The 12,455-nt window shown below is 38.3% G+C and overlaps 1 protein-coding gene across 6 annotated transcripts in view; it reads left to right on the top strand.

Annotated features, from left to right (window-relative positions):
- The first annotated feature begins 3,024 nt into the window (after positions 1-3,024).
- LOC146452477 (allene oxide synthase-lipoxygenase protein-like) overlaps positions 3,025-12,455 on the top strand; it is a 21,196-nt gene continuing 11,765 nt past the window's right edge. Inside the window, exons 1-4 of one of the 6 annotated variants that reach the window (XM_085097824.1) lie at positions 3,025-3,077; positions 8,095-8,249; positions 10,074-10,419; positions 12,094-12,235. In XM_085097824.1, the coding sequence (XP_084953950.1) occupies positions 8,179-8,249; positions 10,074-10,419; positions 12,094-12,235 (559 nt within the window). In that variant the 5' untranslated portion in view covers positions 3,025-3,077; positions 8,095-8,178. Of the gene's footprint in view, positions 3,078-3,295; positions 3,375-4,354; positions 4,537-4,581; positions 4,831-5,902; positions 6,190-6,231; positions 6,484-8,094; positions 8,250-10,073; positions 10,420-12,093; positions 12,236-12,455 lie in introns of those variants that run through there. The other 5 variants (XM_085097822.1, XM_085097818.1, XM_085097820.1 and 2 more) reach the window with 5 other exon arrangements.

Below are 12,455 nucleotides of genomic sequence, written 5' to 3'. Positions count from 1 at the left end.
TCAAATGTGCACAACTATTACACTTCTCAATGAGCTGAAACTTCAAAAGCACTTGAATGCTTGTCTCAGAAAGGCTGTTACTCGTACACTTGAACGTTTCTTGAATTTGAAATGTCCGGCTGTGTCCGATCTACTTCGCTTTCGATTTTTTATTAAAGTGCGCATAACCCCCAAAAAAATTTTCGCTTAAATAAATCTTTGCACCTGTTCGAAACGCATTGAGCTTTTTTGCGCCTTTTTTCAACCAAATCTTGACTTTTTATAAGCTGTAAAAGTTACGAAATCTAGCCATCATCTGTCCCATGACCGAGCTGGTAAGGGGCATGGGTCTATTCCTTACATGACGTCACAAACTGCTTTGCATGCATTTTCACAAAGACTTAATACAATGCAAATCAGTTTGTGACGTCAAGTAAGGAATAGACCCATGCCCCTTACTAGCTCAGTCATGGGACAGATGATGGCTAGATTTTGTAACTACTCCGTCTTGTTTTTCAGGGTCGACAGTGTCCTTAGGTCGCACTAGGTGTGATCTAAGTGTTGTGTCAGATCTGAAAACTGTCCGTATGCCTTGCTGTTGTAGGCAACGGTGAAGACCCTCTGATAACCCTTTGACGTATGGTAGCACCGCAGTAGATTTCATTTCAGGCGCAGGTTCTTTTGTGGCTGTTTGTTTCTTTGTTTTCGTAACGTTTTTCACAAACGAAAACGGATAACCGTAAGAAACAAGAACTGATGAGAGGTGTTTCTTTTCTTGCGACATAACTGATTGTTTAGTTATGAGGTGTTTCGATTTATCGTACAGGCACTTGACAATACCGCGTTTTACAGATTGCGGGTGGTGTGAATCATACGCTAGGTATTGGTCAGTGTGTGTAGGCTTTCTGTAAACACTGGTAGAGAGGTAGCCATCCGAATCTCTAGTTACCAACGTGTCAAGAAAGGGGATTGTGTTGTTAGTCTCAGTTTCCATAGTGAAGCGGATCGTTGGTTGGTGATTATTGAGGTGTTGCAGGAAAATGTCAACTTTGTCTCGACTCAAGATGGTAAAGGTGTCATCCACATAGCGTTTCCAAATCTTAGGCATACAATTTGATTGTATTGTAACGGACTGTTGTGTTACATAGTGCCTAAATATGGTAGCTCCATATTAGGGCATGCCATGTGGTCGTGTAAGCAGAGCAGATTGTAGGAATGTGTTGCTCGCAGACGATATTAAAACTGAAGAATTAAGTGTTCTTCGTGTTCTGTGTTAGCGAACCCAAAGTACGGTAACAGTATTATAAACTGACGAAGGGCCATTCCCTCTTTCTCGTATTACACTCAAATCAGTCGAAATCTAGAGAACAAGAAAAAGTTCAATACGGGAAGTGTTAGCTCGCAGAAAGATATCTATTAACATAGTTAGTATTAACTATGCTATTAAGAAAAAAGCTTTTCACGTTGGATTGTCATAACTCTCAGTTTAAAGATGATACATCATTGTGAGTGACGTATTTCAGTGAGTGAATGACACAGGCATAATCGGAAGAGGAAAATCCGAGTGCTCCTATCAGGCTTCGAACCTAAGACCTTCCGATTACTAGTTCGGAGGCTCTACCACTGAGCTACAGGAGACTCGTGGGAGCTAAGGCCATTAAACTAGGTTCACTTTTGTTAAGATTTCTATCCAGTTGAGGTTGATGACTACCTTTTGGGGTTACGCACACAACTGATCCCAGTTGCGATGAGTGTTTGAAACTCCCTCCAATTCCCTACAACAAATATAGCCTCGAATGCGGTTACTTTGTGGATGACTGTAGATTGTTTGCTAAAGCTAATAATATCATGGGTGACAAATTACTCCTTAATTTTGGCGCGAAATTTCATCGTTAATTTATAATTTCACATGCATGTGAAATTGCAAAATTGCTATGGCAACGTTTCCTTTATCTCAGTTGCCAAGATGGCGTCCAGGTTTAAAGATGTTACGGATGAAAGAAGTTACCGCATCAAAAGACGCTACAGAAAACCTAAATACGCGACAGAGCAAAATTAACTGGGTGAGGGTTTTGAGAACTGGTGTGATGAAAATGGCCTTGAGAAAAACCCTGAGACGGTTCGTCCTGAGCAGTGGGATGAAGGTACTCGAGCGGTTTCTTGCCTGCGTGGGTAACAGACGGAACCGACCATGATTGTGAGCGTAATTTGCCACCCATGAAATTAAGAGGTAATCAAATGGTATACTCGTGAAATTAGGAGAGGGAAATTATTAGAATTTTGACAAAACGCTAATTTCACGAGTATACCATATGATTACATATACTAAACCCTGAGTCGTTTTTTGCAGCGTCCACTTTGTAACAGATATTGGACTGTGATTTTTCATTAGATAAAAATCGTTTAAGAACCTTAGAGCAAGCAAACCATTCTTCCGTTTCCCCCAAAGGAGTCAGAGCGATTCGGTGAAGTGTTCAATGCAACTGTTTTCGAGTGTTGCTTTCAACAAATTCCATGCCATTCCTTTAATGTTACTGACCATCAGAGGAAATGATTTGTCGGTATGACAAAACCTTGTAAAATAAAAAGGTGATTGAAAAGGATAACAAAACTCTTTATTTGCTTCCATCATCTCCATGACAACGGCCGAGAAACGCCCGGTGTAGGATAAACAGGAAGCGTTAACCCGAGTGTGAGGCAAATTTAAATTTGAGTCAAATTGTCGATTATCAAATGAATGCTCTTTAGCTTTGAAATTATGTCAATATTTATAGCAGCAGAACAGTGTATCCGTGAGAAACGTTACGAAAAAAATATTGAATCAGTGAGATACATATCAAATATGTAGCAAGAATTCTGAGATGTTCAGTGTAAACTTGACAGACTTTCAATAATCTCAGTTCCAAAGTAATACATTCAAGCCACGCTTCAATTAAAACAATTTTCCGGTTTCGCCTTAATTAAGTTTGATTGGATTATCTAGCAAGTTCTTCATTATAGAAACGTCACGCCATTTGTTCCTGTTTTTATTCTGCAAAGTTCTTTCTTTGCGCGCGTTCGGCGGCAAAAACGTGGGGCAGCAAATCAACGTAAGGAAGGTAAGTGAAAGAATTTTAAAGGCTTTACGCTGGCAGCAAGATGTTCTGCTGCGATTGTCATTATACTTCGGTTTGAAGATAATGCACTTCACTGGAAACAATTTTCCGGTTTTTGCCTAGTTTGACTGGATTATCTATCATGTTCTTCATTATAAACGACAGGTCATTCCCTCTTTCTCTTATTCCTCAAATCCTTTTCTGTGAGCTCCTCTGGGAAGTAGTTGAGCAGCAAAAAAGCAACCTCGTTCCCAGGGTCTCTCCTCTTCCTGTCCCTTGCAACAACATAAGCTCGGCAGGGTAAGTGTTGGCTCGATTGAAAATTTTAAAAAGATATTTTGTTAAGAAACAAGCTGTTCAAGGTCGATTCTCATAACTTTCAGTTGATTTGTGTGTGTTCGAATAATTTTTTTAGTTTAGCTTCATGAGTACCTTTTATTGTTACAACACGACCAAAATTCCTACTTAGATGAGGGTTTGGAACTTCTTCCAATTCACCACAACAAACGGAGCCATGAACGTGGCTGTTTGTAAATAAATGTAGATTGTTGGCTGTATATCCAAAACCCTGAACCGCTACTTTGCGACAGATATTGGACTTTGCACGAGTAAAACCGAGCGGCACTCGAAAACCATTGAGACCAATGAAGCAAACGTGTTTCCGTTTCCGCCAGGGTGTTTACAACAATTCTTGCCAATTTCATGATAAAATTTTCAGACAACTTCATAAAAACAAACGCATTATCATTTAGTTTATTTTGAAATCGTGGATCTACCAACTTTTTTACGTTAGTGGAGTGGTGCCATCCAACAACTTACGAGAGCCGGCTGCATGGTCTAAAGAACTTTAAATCGTAGTATTTCATGCTTTGAATGTTTTGTTACCAGATGAAATGATTTTTCGGTAAGGCAAAGGCCCCGGGGGCGAAGGCAAAGAGCAATCGTGAAGAAGGTCAAAACCCTCTCTCTACCTTAATTAGACGAATCAAACTCATTTCTTAAGTCACTGATTAAGGAGTGAACCCTGATGCAGGATAAACAGGAAGTATTAACCCAAGTGTGAACAAACCAGTTAAACCAAACTGTCGATTATCAAATGAATACTATTTAGCTTTGAAATTTTTCAAAATCGATTGTAGCAGAGCCGTGTATCCTTAAGAAAAGACACGAAAAAATGGCATTGAATCAGTGAGATATCTATTGAATATGTAGCAAGAAATCTAACATGCTCACTGTAAACTACACAGACTTTCAATTATCTTCCAGAATAATAAATTCAAGCACTTAAAGTATACGCTTTACTTGAAACTATTTTCCGGTTTCGCCCAGTTTGATTGGATTGTCTGGCAAGTTCTTCATTATAGAAGCGTCACGCCATTCGTTCCTGTTTTTATTCTACAAAGTTCTTTCTTTGCGCGGGTTCGGCAGCAAAAACGTGGAGCAGCAAATCAACGTAAGGAAGGTAAGTGAAAGAATTTTAAAGGCTTTACGCTGGCAGCAAGATTTTCTGCTGCGATTGTCATAACTTCAGTTTGAAGATAATATACTTCACTGGAAACAATTTTCCGGTTTTGCCCAGTTTGACTGGATTGTCTATCACGTTCTTCATTATAAACGACAGGTCATTCCCTCTTTCTCTTATTCCTCGAATCCTTGTCTGTGAGCTCGTCAGGGAAGTAGTAGAGCGACAATCAAGAAATTTCGTTCCCAGGGTCTCTCCTCTTCCTGTCTCTTGCAACAACATAAGCTCAGCGGGGTAAGTGTTGGCTCCATTGAACATTTTAAAAGGATATATGTTAAGAAACAAGCTGTTCAAGGTCGATTCTCGTAACTTTCAGTTCATTTGTGTTAGTAAGTAAGTAAGTAAGTAAGTAAGTAAAACCTTTATTTTGACACGATGAGTATTTAAGCTATGCAGCTTGTGGGGTCGTGTAAATAATATAAAAGATACATAAACAATAACTGTAATAAAATTATAAAGTAAAATAAGACGTATGCCTTCTTATATGTATAAACATAACATTGAAATTGTTGAAATTAACATTGTTCAAATACTTTTTTCAGTTTAGCTTCATGAGTACCTTTTATTGTTACAACACGACCAAAATTCCAACTTAGATGAGGGTTTGGAAGTGCTTCCAATTCACCACATCAAACGGAGCCATGAACGTGGCTTTTTGTAAATAAATGTACATTGTTGGCTGTACGTGCAAAACCCTGAACCGCTACTTTGCGACAAATATTTGACTTTGAACGAGTAAAGCCGAGCGTCACTCGAAAACCAATTAGACCAAGCAAGCATTTTTTCCGTTTCCGCCAGAGTATTTAGGATAATTCTTCGCAATTTCATGATAAAATTTTCAGACAACTGCATTAAAACGAACGCATTATCATTTAGTTTATATTTATATATTTTGAAATCGTGGATCTACCAACTTTTTTACGTCAATAGAGTAGTGCCATCCAACAACTTACAAGAGCCGGCTATTAGGACATGGTCTAAAGAACTTTAAATCGTAATGTTTCATGCTGTAAATGTTTCTTGTTACTAGATGAAATGATTTTTCGGTAAGGCAAAGGCAAAAAGCAATCGTGAAGAAGGTCAACTGAAACCCTCTCTCCACCTTAATTACATATATTAAAATCATCTCTGGAGTCACTGATTAAGGAGTGAACCCTGATGCAGGATAAACAGGAAGCGTTAACCCAAGTGTGAACAAACCGGTTAAACCACACTGTCGATTATCAAATACTATTTAGCTTTGAATTATTCCAAAATTTATAGTAGCACAGCTGTGTATCCATGAGAAAAGTTACGAAAAGAACATTAAATCAGTGAGATACATATCAAATATGTTGCAAGAAATCTAAGATGTTCAGTGTAAACTAGACAGACTTTCAATTATCTTGCAAAGTAATATATTCAAGCCCTTAGAACACACACTTCACTTGAAACAATTTTCCGATTTCGCCTTAATTAAGTTTGAATTGATTGTCTGGCAAGTTCTTCATTATAGAATCGTCACACCATTCGTTCCTGTTTTTATTCTACAAAGTTCTTTCTTTACGCGCGTTCGGCAGCAAAAACGTGGAGCAACAAATCAACGTAAGCAAGGTAAGTAAATGAATTTTAAAGGCTGTTACGCTGGCAGCAAGATGTTCTGGTGCGATTGTCATAACTTCAGTTTATGATAATACACTTCACTGAAAACAATTTTCCGGTTTTGCCCAGTTTGACTGGATTGTCTGCCGTGTTCTTTATTATAAACGACAGGTCATTCCCTCTTTCTCTTATTCCTCGAATCCTTTTCTGTGAGCTCGTCAGGGAAATAGTAGAGCGGCAAAAAAGCAATCTCGTTCCCAGGGTCTCTCCTCTTCCTGTCCCTCGGAACAACGTAAGCTCGGCAGGGTAAGGGTTGGCTCGATTTAAAATTTTAAAAGGATATTTGTTAAGAAACAAGCTGTTCAAGGTCGATTCTCATAACTTTCAGTTTAGCTTCATGACTATCTTTTATTGTTACAACACGACCAAATTCCAACTTGGATGGGGGTTTGGAACTGCTTCCAATTCACCACAACAAACGGAGCCATGAACGTGGCTGTTTGAAAACCATTTAGATCAAGCCTGAAACGTATTGTCCGTCTCCTCCAATCATCTCTTAAGTCACTGATTAAGGAGTAAACCCTGGTGCTCGATAAACAGGAAGTGTTAACCCAAATGTGAACAAACCAGTTAAACCAAACTGTCGATTATAAAGTGAATACTATTTAACTTTGAATTATTCAAAAATATATAGTAGCAGAGAGAGAAATGTTACTAAAAGAACTGATTAAATCAATGAGATACCTCTCAATTATGTAGCAAGAAATCCGAGATTTTCAGTGTAAACTAGACAGACTATCAATTATCTTAAAAAAGTAATATCTAGAACAAACACTTCTCTTGAAACAATTTTCCGGTTTTGCCCAGTTTGACTGGATTGTCTGCCGCGTTCTTCATTATACACGACTGGTCATTCCCTGTTTCTCTTATTCCTCGAATCCTTTTCTGTAAGCTTGTCAGGTAAATATACAGCAAAGCAGCTAACAAGCAACCTTAGCTTGTTCCCTGGGTCTAGCCTCTTTCCATCCCATGGAAGAACGTAAGCTTAGCAGGGTAATTATTTCCTCGATTAATCATTTTAATAGGAACGGTACAATTACGCACAAGCGGACAAAGTCCAAAGCGCCAATGATAACTTATGATCGATTTGCGATGACACATTTTCTTCGCTGTCCTCAAAGCGTGATTTCTTCGCCACGAAATCTAAAAATTTCCACTGTTTAAACTGTTGAGTAATTCTTAGAAGTTATTGTTTCGTTTTATCGCTCCAAAAAGCTTTGTTTTCTTTCTGAAAACGGCACATCTTTAAAATTTACTCTTGAACAACAGGGCCGCCATTTTGACTGAACTTGGATCTTTTACGCGTAGGACAAAAGCCTTCCTGGATTCTGAATGGGCCGTGTTTGCTGAAGGTTATTAGAACAATGAGGAAGAAGTGGTTTTAATCCAGGTTTAATGAATCAATTAATTAAACAAATTGAAATTCGTGACTATGATGACGAATACGAACAAAAGAGAAAGGAATTCGACCGAGACCCCAACGCGGTCTGCCACAGGCATCCCACGCAAGTATTTATACCTTATCTTGGTTTTAACACACACGAAAGAAAAAAGAAACAAACAAGTATAAGCGAATAGTTAAATTAATAAAGAATCTTCTTCTCTTCTTCTTCTTCTTCTTCTTCTTCTTCTTCTTCTTCTTCTTCTTCTTCTTCTTCTTCTTCTTCTTCTTCTTCTTCTTCCAAGAAACCCCACCTCCTTCAAAAATGAAGATTCTTGTGGGGGGTCGTTAAAAGAATAATAATTAAGATGGGAGAGCAGGAAAAACAAAAGAAAAAACATATTGTATTTTCGGTTACCGCACAAGGTGACCAAAACAAAAAATATAAGTTTTACTGACAATTATCTGAACGACAGGTACACGACTGTGCATACAGCGGAGAATCTTAATTCCCTGATATTGTGAAGGTTACAGCAAGTCAGCAGATTTCCGCATCAGTTATGGACAACAAGATTCTGTGTGCAATGATAACCATCTTCATCGCAATCATTGTACCGATTTTGTTTTTAGGGTAAGTTTATTTCTTTCTCTCTTATTAGTGACCTTTATGATCAGTTTTTCATTCAACGATGATCTGACTGCTAACCCCATCTAGACCGGTGGGGGGAGGGGAGGGTGGATATTGGATTCTGCCCGCGGCGACTTTTAACCTGAATAACGTTTTTAACCTTTGCGCAAACGTCATGAAACTTGGCGACTTTTTCAGAAATTTGTCTGGGGACAACGGTGGTCGGTTACCATAGCAACCAATTGTTGGGCGGTCTTCTTTTAGAAAATGTTTAGAGTATATTATAATAACAACAAAAAAAGAGCAGCAAGGAAGAGAAACCGGACTCAGTAAATAATGCTTAATGATTTTGTAATTAATGAATAGCGTTTTTATCCAAATTACTTGGAGTATTGTTCTGACAGTAAACAATGTTTTACTTCTTTCGAAAACAAGTGTACTGAGGTCTGTCAGGTAACGGAGCAATTTCATGCCAGAGAACATTTATTTCCCAATCTTGGCTCGAGGACGTGCCCATCGTTCGCAGAAATTAACACTGCACGAAAAAACGCCTTTGCGCAACATCAAATGTGTGGTCAAAGAATGTCAAAGGCCACCTTTGATTCGAATCACAGGTGACAAAGGCCGCATTTGATTCATGCGCGTCAAAGGTGTAGTCAAATTTGATTCGAATCAAAGATATTTGTAAAGATATCACATATTTGATCCACCTTTGATGCGCGTCATAGGCGGAGTCAAAGTTGTACTACATTTGACATCACCTATTTGATTTCAATTTGACGTGCGTCAAAGGTAGGGTCAAAGTTGTTAATACATTTGAACTCACTTTTGATTCGTGTCAAAGGTATATGCAAAGGCGTCACATATTTGACGTATTTTTGATGCGCATCAAATGTGTTGTCAAAAATGTTATTATATTTGACCTCATCTTTGATACGAATAAAAAAAAAAGCAAATCCAATTTTTCGTGCAGTATAAATAGTAATATACAGAATACGCACGCATGAAACATTTTGCGAGGTCAGACACTACTTCATAGTGCATATTGTGCTTTCCTGCCAAGCAATTTACATTTAATTGCTGCTTAGGCTTCATGAAATTCTATGTATATTTGAAAATCTCGTTTATCCGATGTAATTACTGTTCGCAGAAGACGTGAACTGATCAAATCGACTCATATTTGAAGGTTAATATTGCAGCAATTATAGAGAAACCTGAATGGAACTCTTTCGCAGAAACGGTAACTTTTTCGTTTTATTGCATTTTTCTGAAGTAACATATACTAGTAAACACGACAAATTTTGTTTCGAGGGAATCACCTTTAAGAGCTAATGTTAAGTCACGGTCTTGTGTGAGTGTTGAAGCTGATTTCTGCGGGTCTTTTAACCAGGTTTAATTATAAACAGAGTGAGGCTTCTTTATTTCTCTTCTCCCCTCGCGCTCGACGCTCGTGTCTTGTGCTCCACGCACGTGTCTCGTGCTTCACGCTTGGCTAAATAAACGCCTGTCCCATGCAGGCTACTTTATAGCACAAGAACGAATTTTTACAGTAACTGTAAAATTAACTTCCCGCACGCTGATTGGCTAGTAGCTATTGCATACAATAAAAATGACGTCAGATGTAACGCGAGCGCTTTCTCAACGGAAAAATAAAGCCAATTTCTCTCGTACTTTTTCATGTTATTGTAAAAAGCAAACCGACGGCAGTTTTCTTATAGACCAGAAAATGACGTCATAAAATCTTTAACCTCAAATGGAACTACGAGCCCCAGGCTCGAGGGGAATGTTACTGATGAAATTAAAGATGAAGTTCTGTTTGTTTTCAAGGCCATTATTTAAACGTTGCCACAAAGTGTCCCTTCCCCAGAACGACAACATCCTCTGCAAAATAGGGAGATCTTGGGAACTTGATGGACTGGAGAAGATATGGAAGGTGAAAAAAGATCCCTCTGGATTCGCTTTATTGGATATGCCGAAATGGAAGCTAAAAGCTGGTTCTTTCCTTGATCCGTTCACGAGATTTTACATTGAGGGATACATTAAAACAATACTTCTCAGCGAAAGCAGCGATTTAGTGTACCACTTACATAAGAAGTTCTTTCCAAAGGAATTCAGCTACCATTACTACGAGACTTTGTCAGAGTATTTTCAGACGATTGCGATACTTGGAGGGGTAGGCAGAATCTTATAAACTTTTATCAATTTTACCTTATTAATAGCCTTTCTGGAATGATCATTATTATTCTACTACTACTACTACTACTACTACTACTACTACTATGAAGGAAGGTCTTAGGTTCGACTCTTGTTAGGGGCACTCGGATTTTCTTTTTACCGAGTATCCTTTGTCACCGAAGGAAAAATTTCTCTATTATTTATTCACTGGGCTAAAAACATAACATGACCTTTTTTAACAAATACCACTCATCGACATTCAAATCCCAGGAGTTTGCAGGATGTCTGTTCTTGTTTGAACTTAGTTTAATGGTCATGATGAAGAAGTAGCTTCTTCTAAAGAAAACCCAATTCAAGACTAGAGTGCATAAATCAATACCATATTTATTACCAAAATGGCGGCAAAATGGCTAAAATCGATACCCTACTTATGACCAAAGCGGCTGAAAAACCATATCCTTTGGGGCCGCACATACCTATATAGCCCATGTAAGGGAGTACCCCCCGGATCCGAACTAGTAATGGGAAGGTCTTATGTTCGACTCCTAATAGCGAGCACTCGAATTTTCTTTTTCCGAGAACCGTAATGATTCGATTTAGCGCTCGAGGTGATTGTTTACTTCTGGTGCCTCAAGGGAGGGCGCTTATTTCTTTTTTTGAGAAACAACCGAATGTGCAGAACAAAAGTTAAATATTTATTTAAAAAGAATAACTGATGCATTACGCAGAGGCATGTAAAACAACTTTCCTGGATAAAACTAATAAAACTAATAGTCTTCTGTTCTAGTTTTTCACTAATCACTCAATAGGAATTCTTAGATTCCTATCGAGTTTCTTTAATAAAAAATCTATATGCGAAGCTCACCTTTAAAGTGTATATGACATGAAATCTTTTATTAGCTTATTAGGAAGAGCTTTCAAAATGATGAAGAATGGCATTTATTTTATTGCGATAGCATTCTTGGTTGCCGAGTTATTCAAGATTTAGGCTTATGCAAATTAGACAACTTGTGACGTCACAATACTGACACAAAATGAAGGGAAATCACAAAATTTGGAATATCTACGCAAATACTACATCTACAGGGTTGAAATTTTGCAGGGTTGATGTGCTGACAGAACTACACATTGTGATAGTGGCTATGATGTCACCATAGCAACGTACTCGTTACCAGACCTCTACCTTCCCAAAATGACAAATGCCTTATTTATTGCTCCACAGTCAAACAGAATTTCTTATACTTGTGCTGCGTAATGTCCATATTCCCTCACACCCACTGAATAAACATCAAGAGCAAAAAGCGCTTCTTGGGAAGGGAAACTCTGATTTTTATCCTTTGGATGGTGAGGGCCTGGAGCCCATTGTGTTGCCATGGAAATGTCATAGTGGATCATATCATGAAACGTTGTGATGAGTATAACAACTCTACAAAGTTTCAGTTCTATACAGAAAAAGGCTTAAGAGATATTCCATTTTTGTGATTTCCCTTCATTTTGTGTCAGTATTGTGACGTCACAAGTTGTCTAAATTGCATAAGCCTAAATCTTGAATAACTCGGCAACCAAGAATGCTATCGCAATAAAATAAATGCCATTCTTCATCATTTTGAAAGCTCTTCCTAATAAGCTAATAAAAGATTTCATGTCATATACACTTTAAGGTTCCTTGTAGGAACACACTAAGCGGCCATCCCAACACGAGGCTTTCATTGAAGATAAGAGTGAATGGATTAGTGACAAGTTCTTCACTCAACAGCGTCTGGCAGGAGTCAACCCTATGTCCCTGCAACGAGTGACTTTTCATGGAAGTAAAGGTGGGCGATCCTTCAAATACATTCACTTCAGTTCAGTTTATTGTTTTGCCATAAAAAAAAGTGTACAAATGTAGCATAGCGGCCACTTCACTAGCCTGAGTATCAGGCTCTTTCTACCTCTCCTCCCCTTAGGAAGGCCTGATACTCCAGGGCCCAGTTGTTCAAAGTCCGATTAAGCTAATCCTGGCCAATTAACGTGAACTTTGATTCAAGTTTAATT

Source organism: Pavona decussata, unplaced genomic scaffold (genome assembly GCF_977016875.1).
Source record: "Pavona decussata unplaced genomic scaffold, jaPavDecu1.1 SCAFFOLD_368, whole genome shotgun sequence".
Taxonomy (NCBI): Eukaryota; Metazoa; Cnidaria; class Anthozoa; order Scleractinia; family Agariciidae; genus Pavona; species Pavona decussata.
The sequence above is the reverse complement of the archived record's forward strand: the minus strand, read 5'-3'. Positions and strand labels throughout refer to the sequence as shown.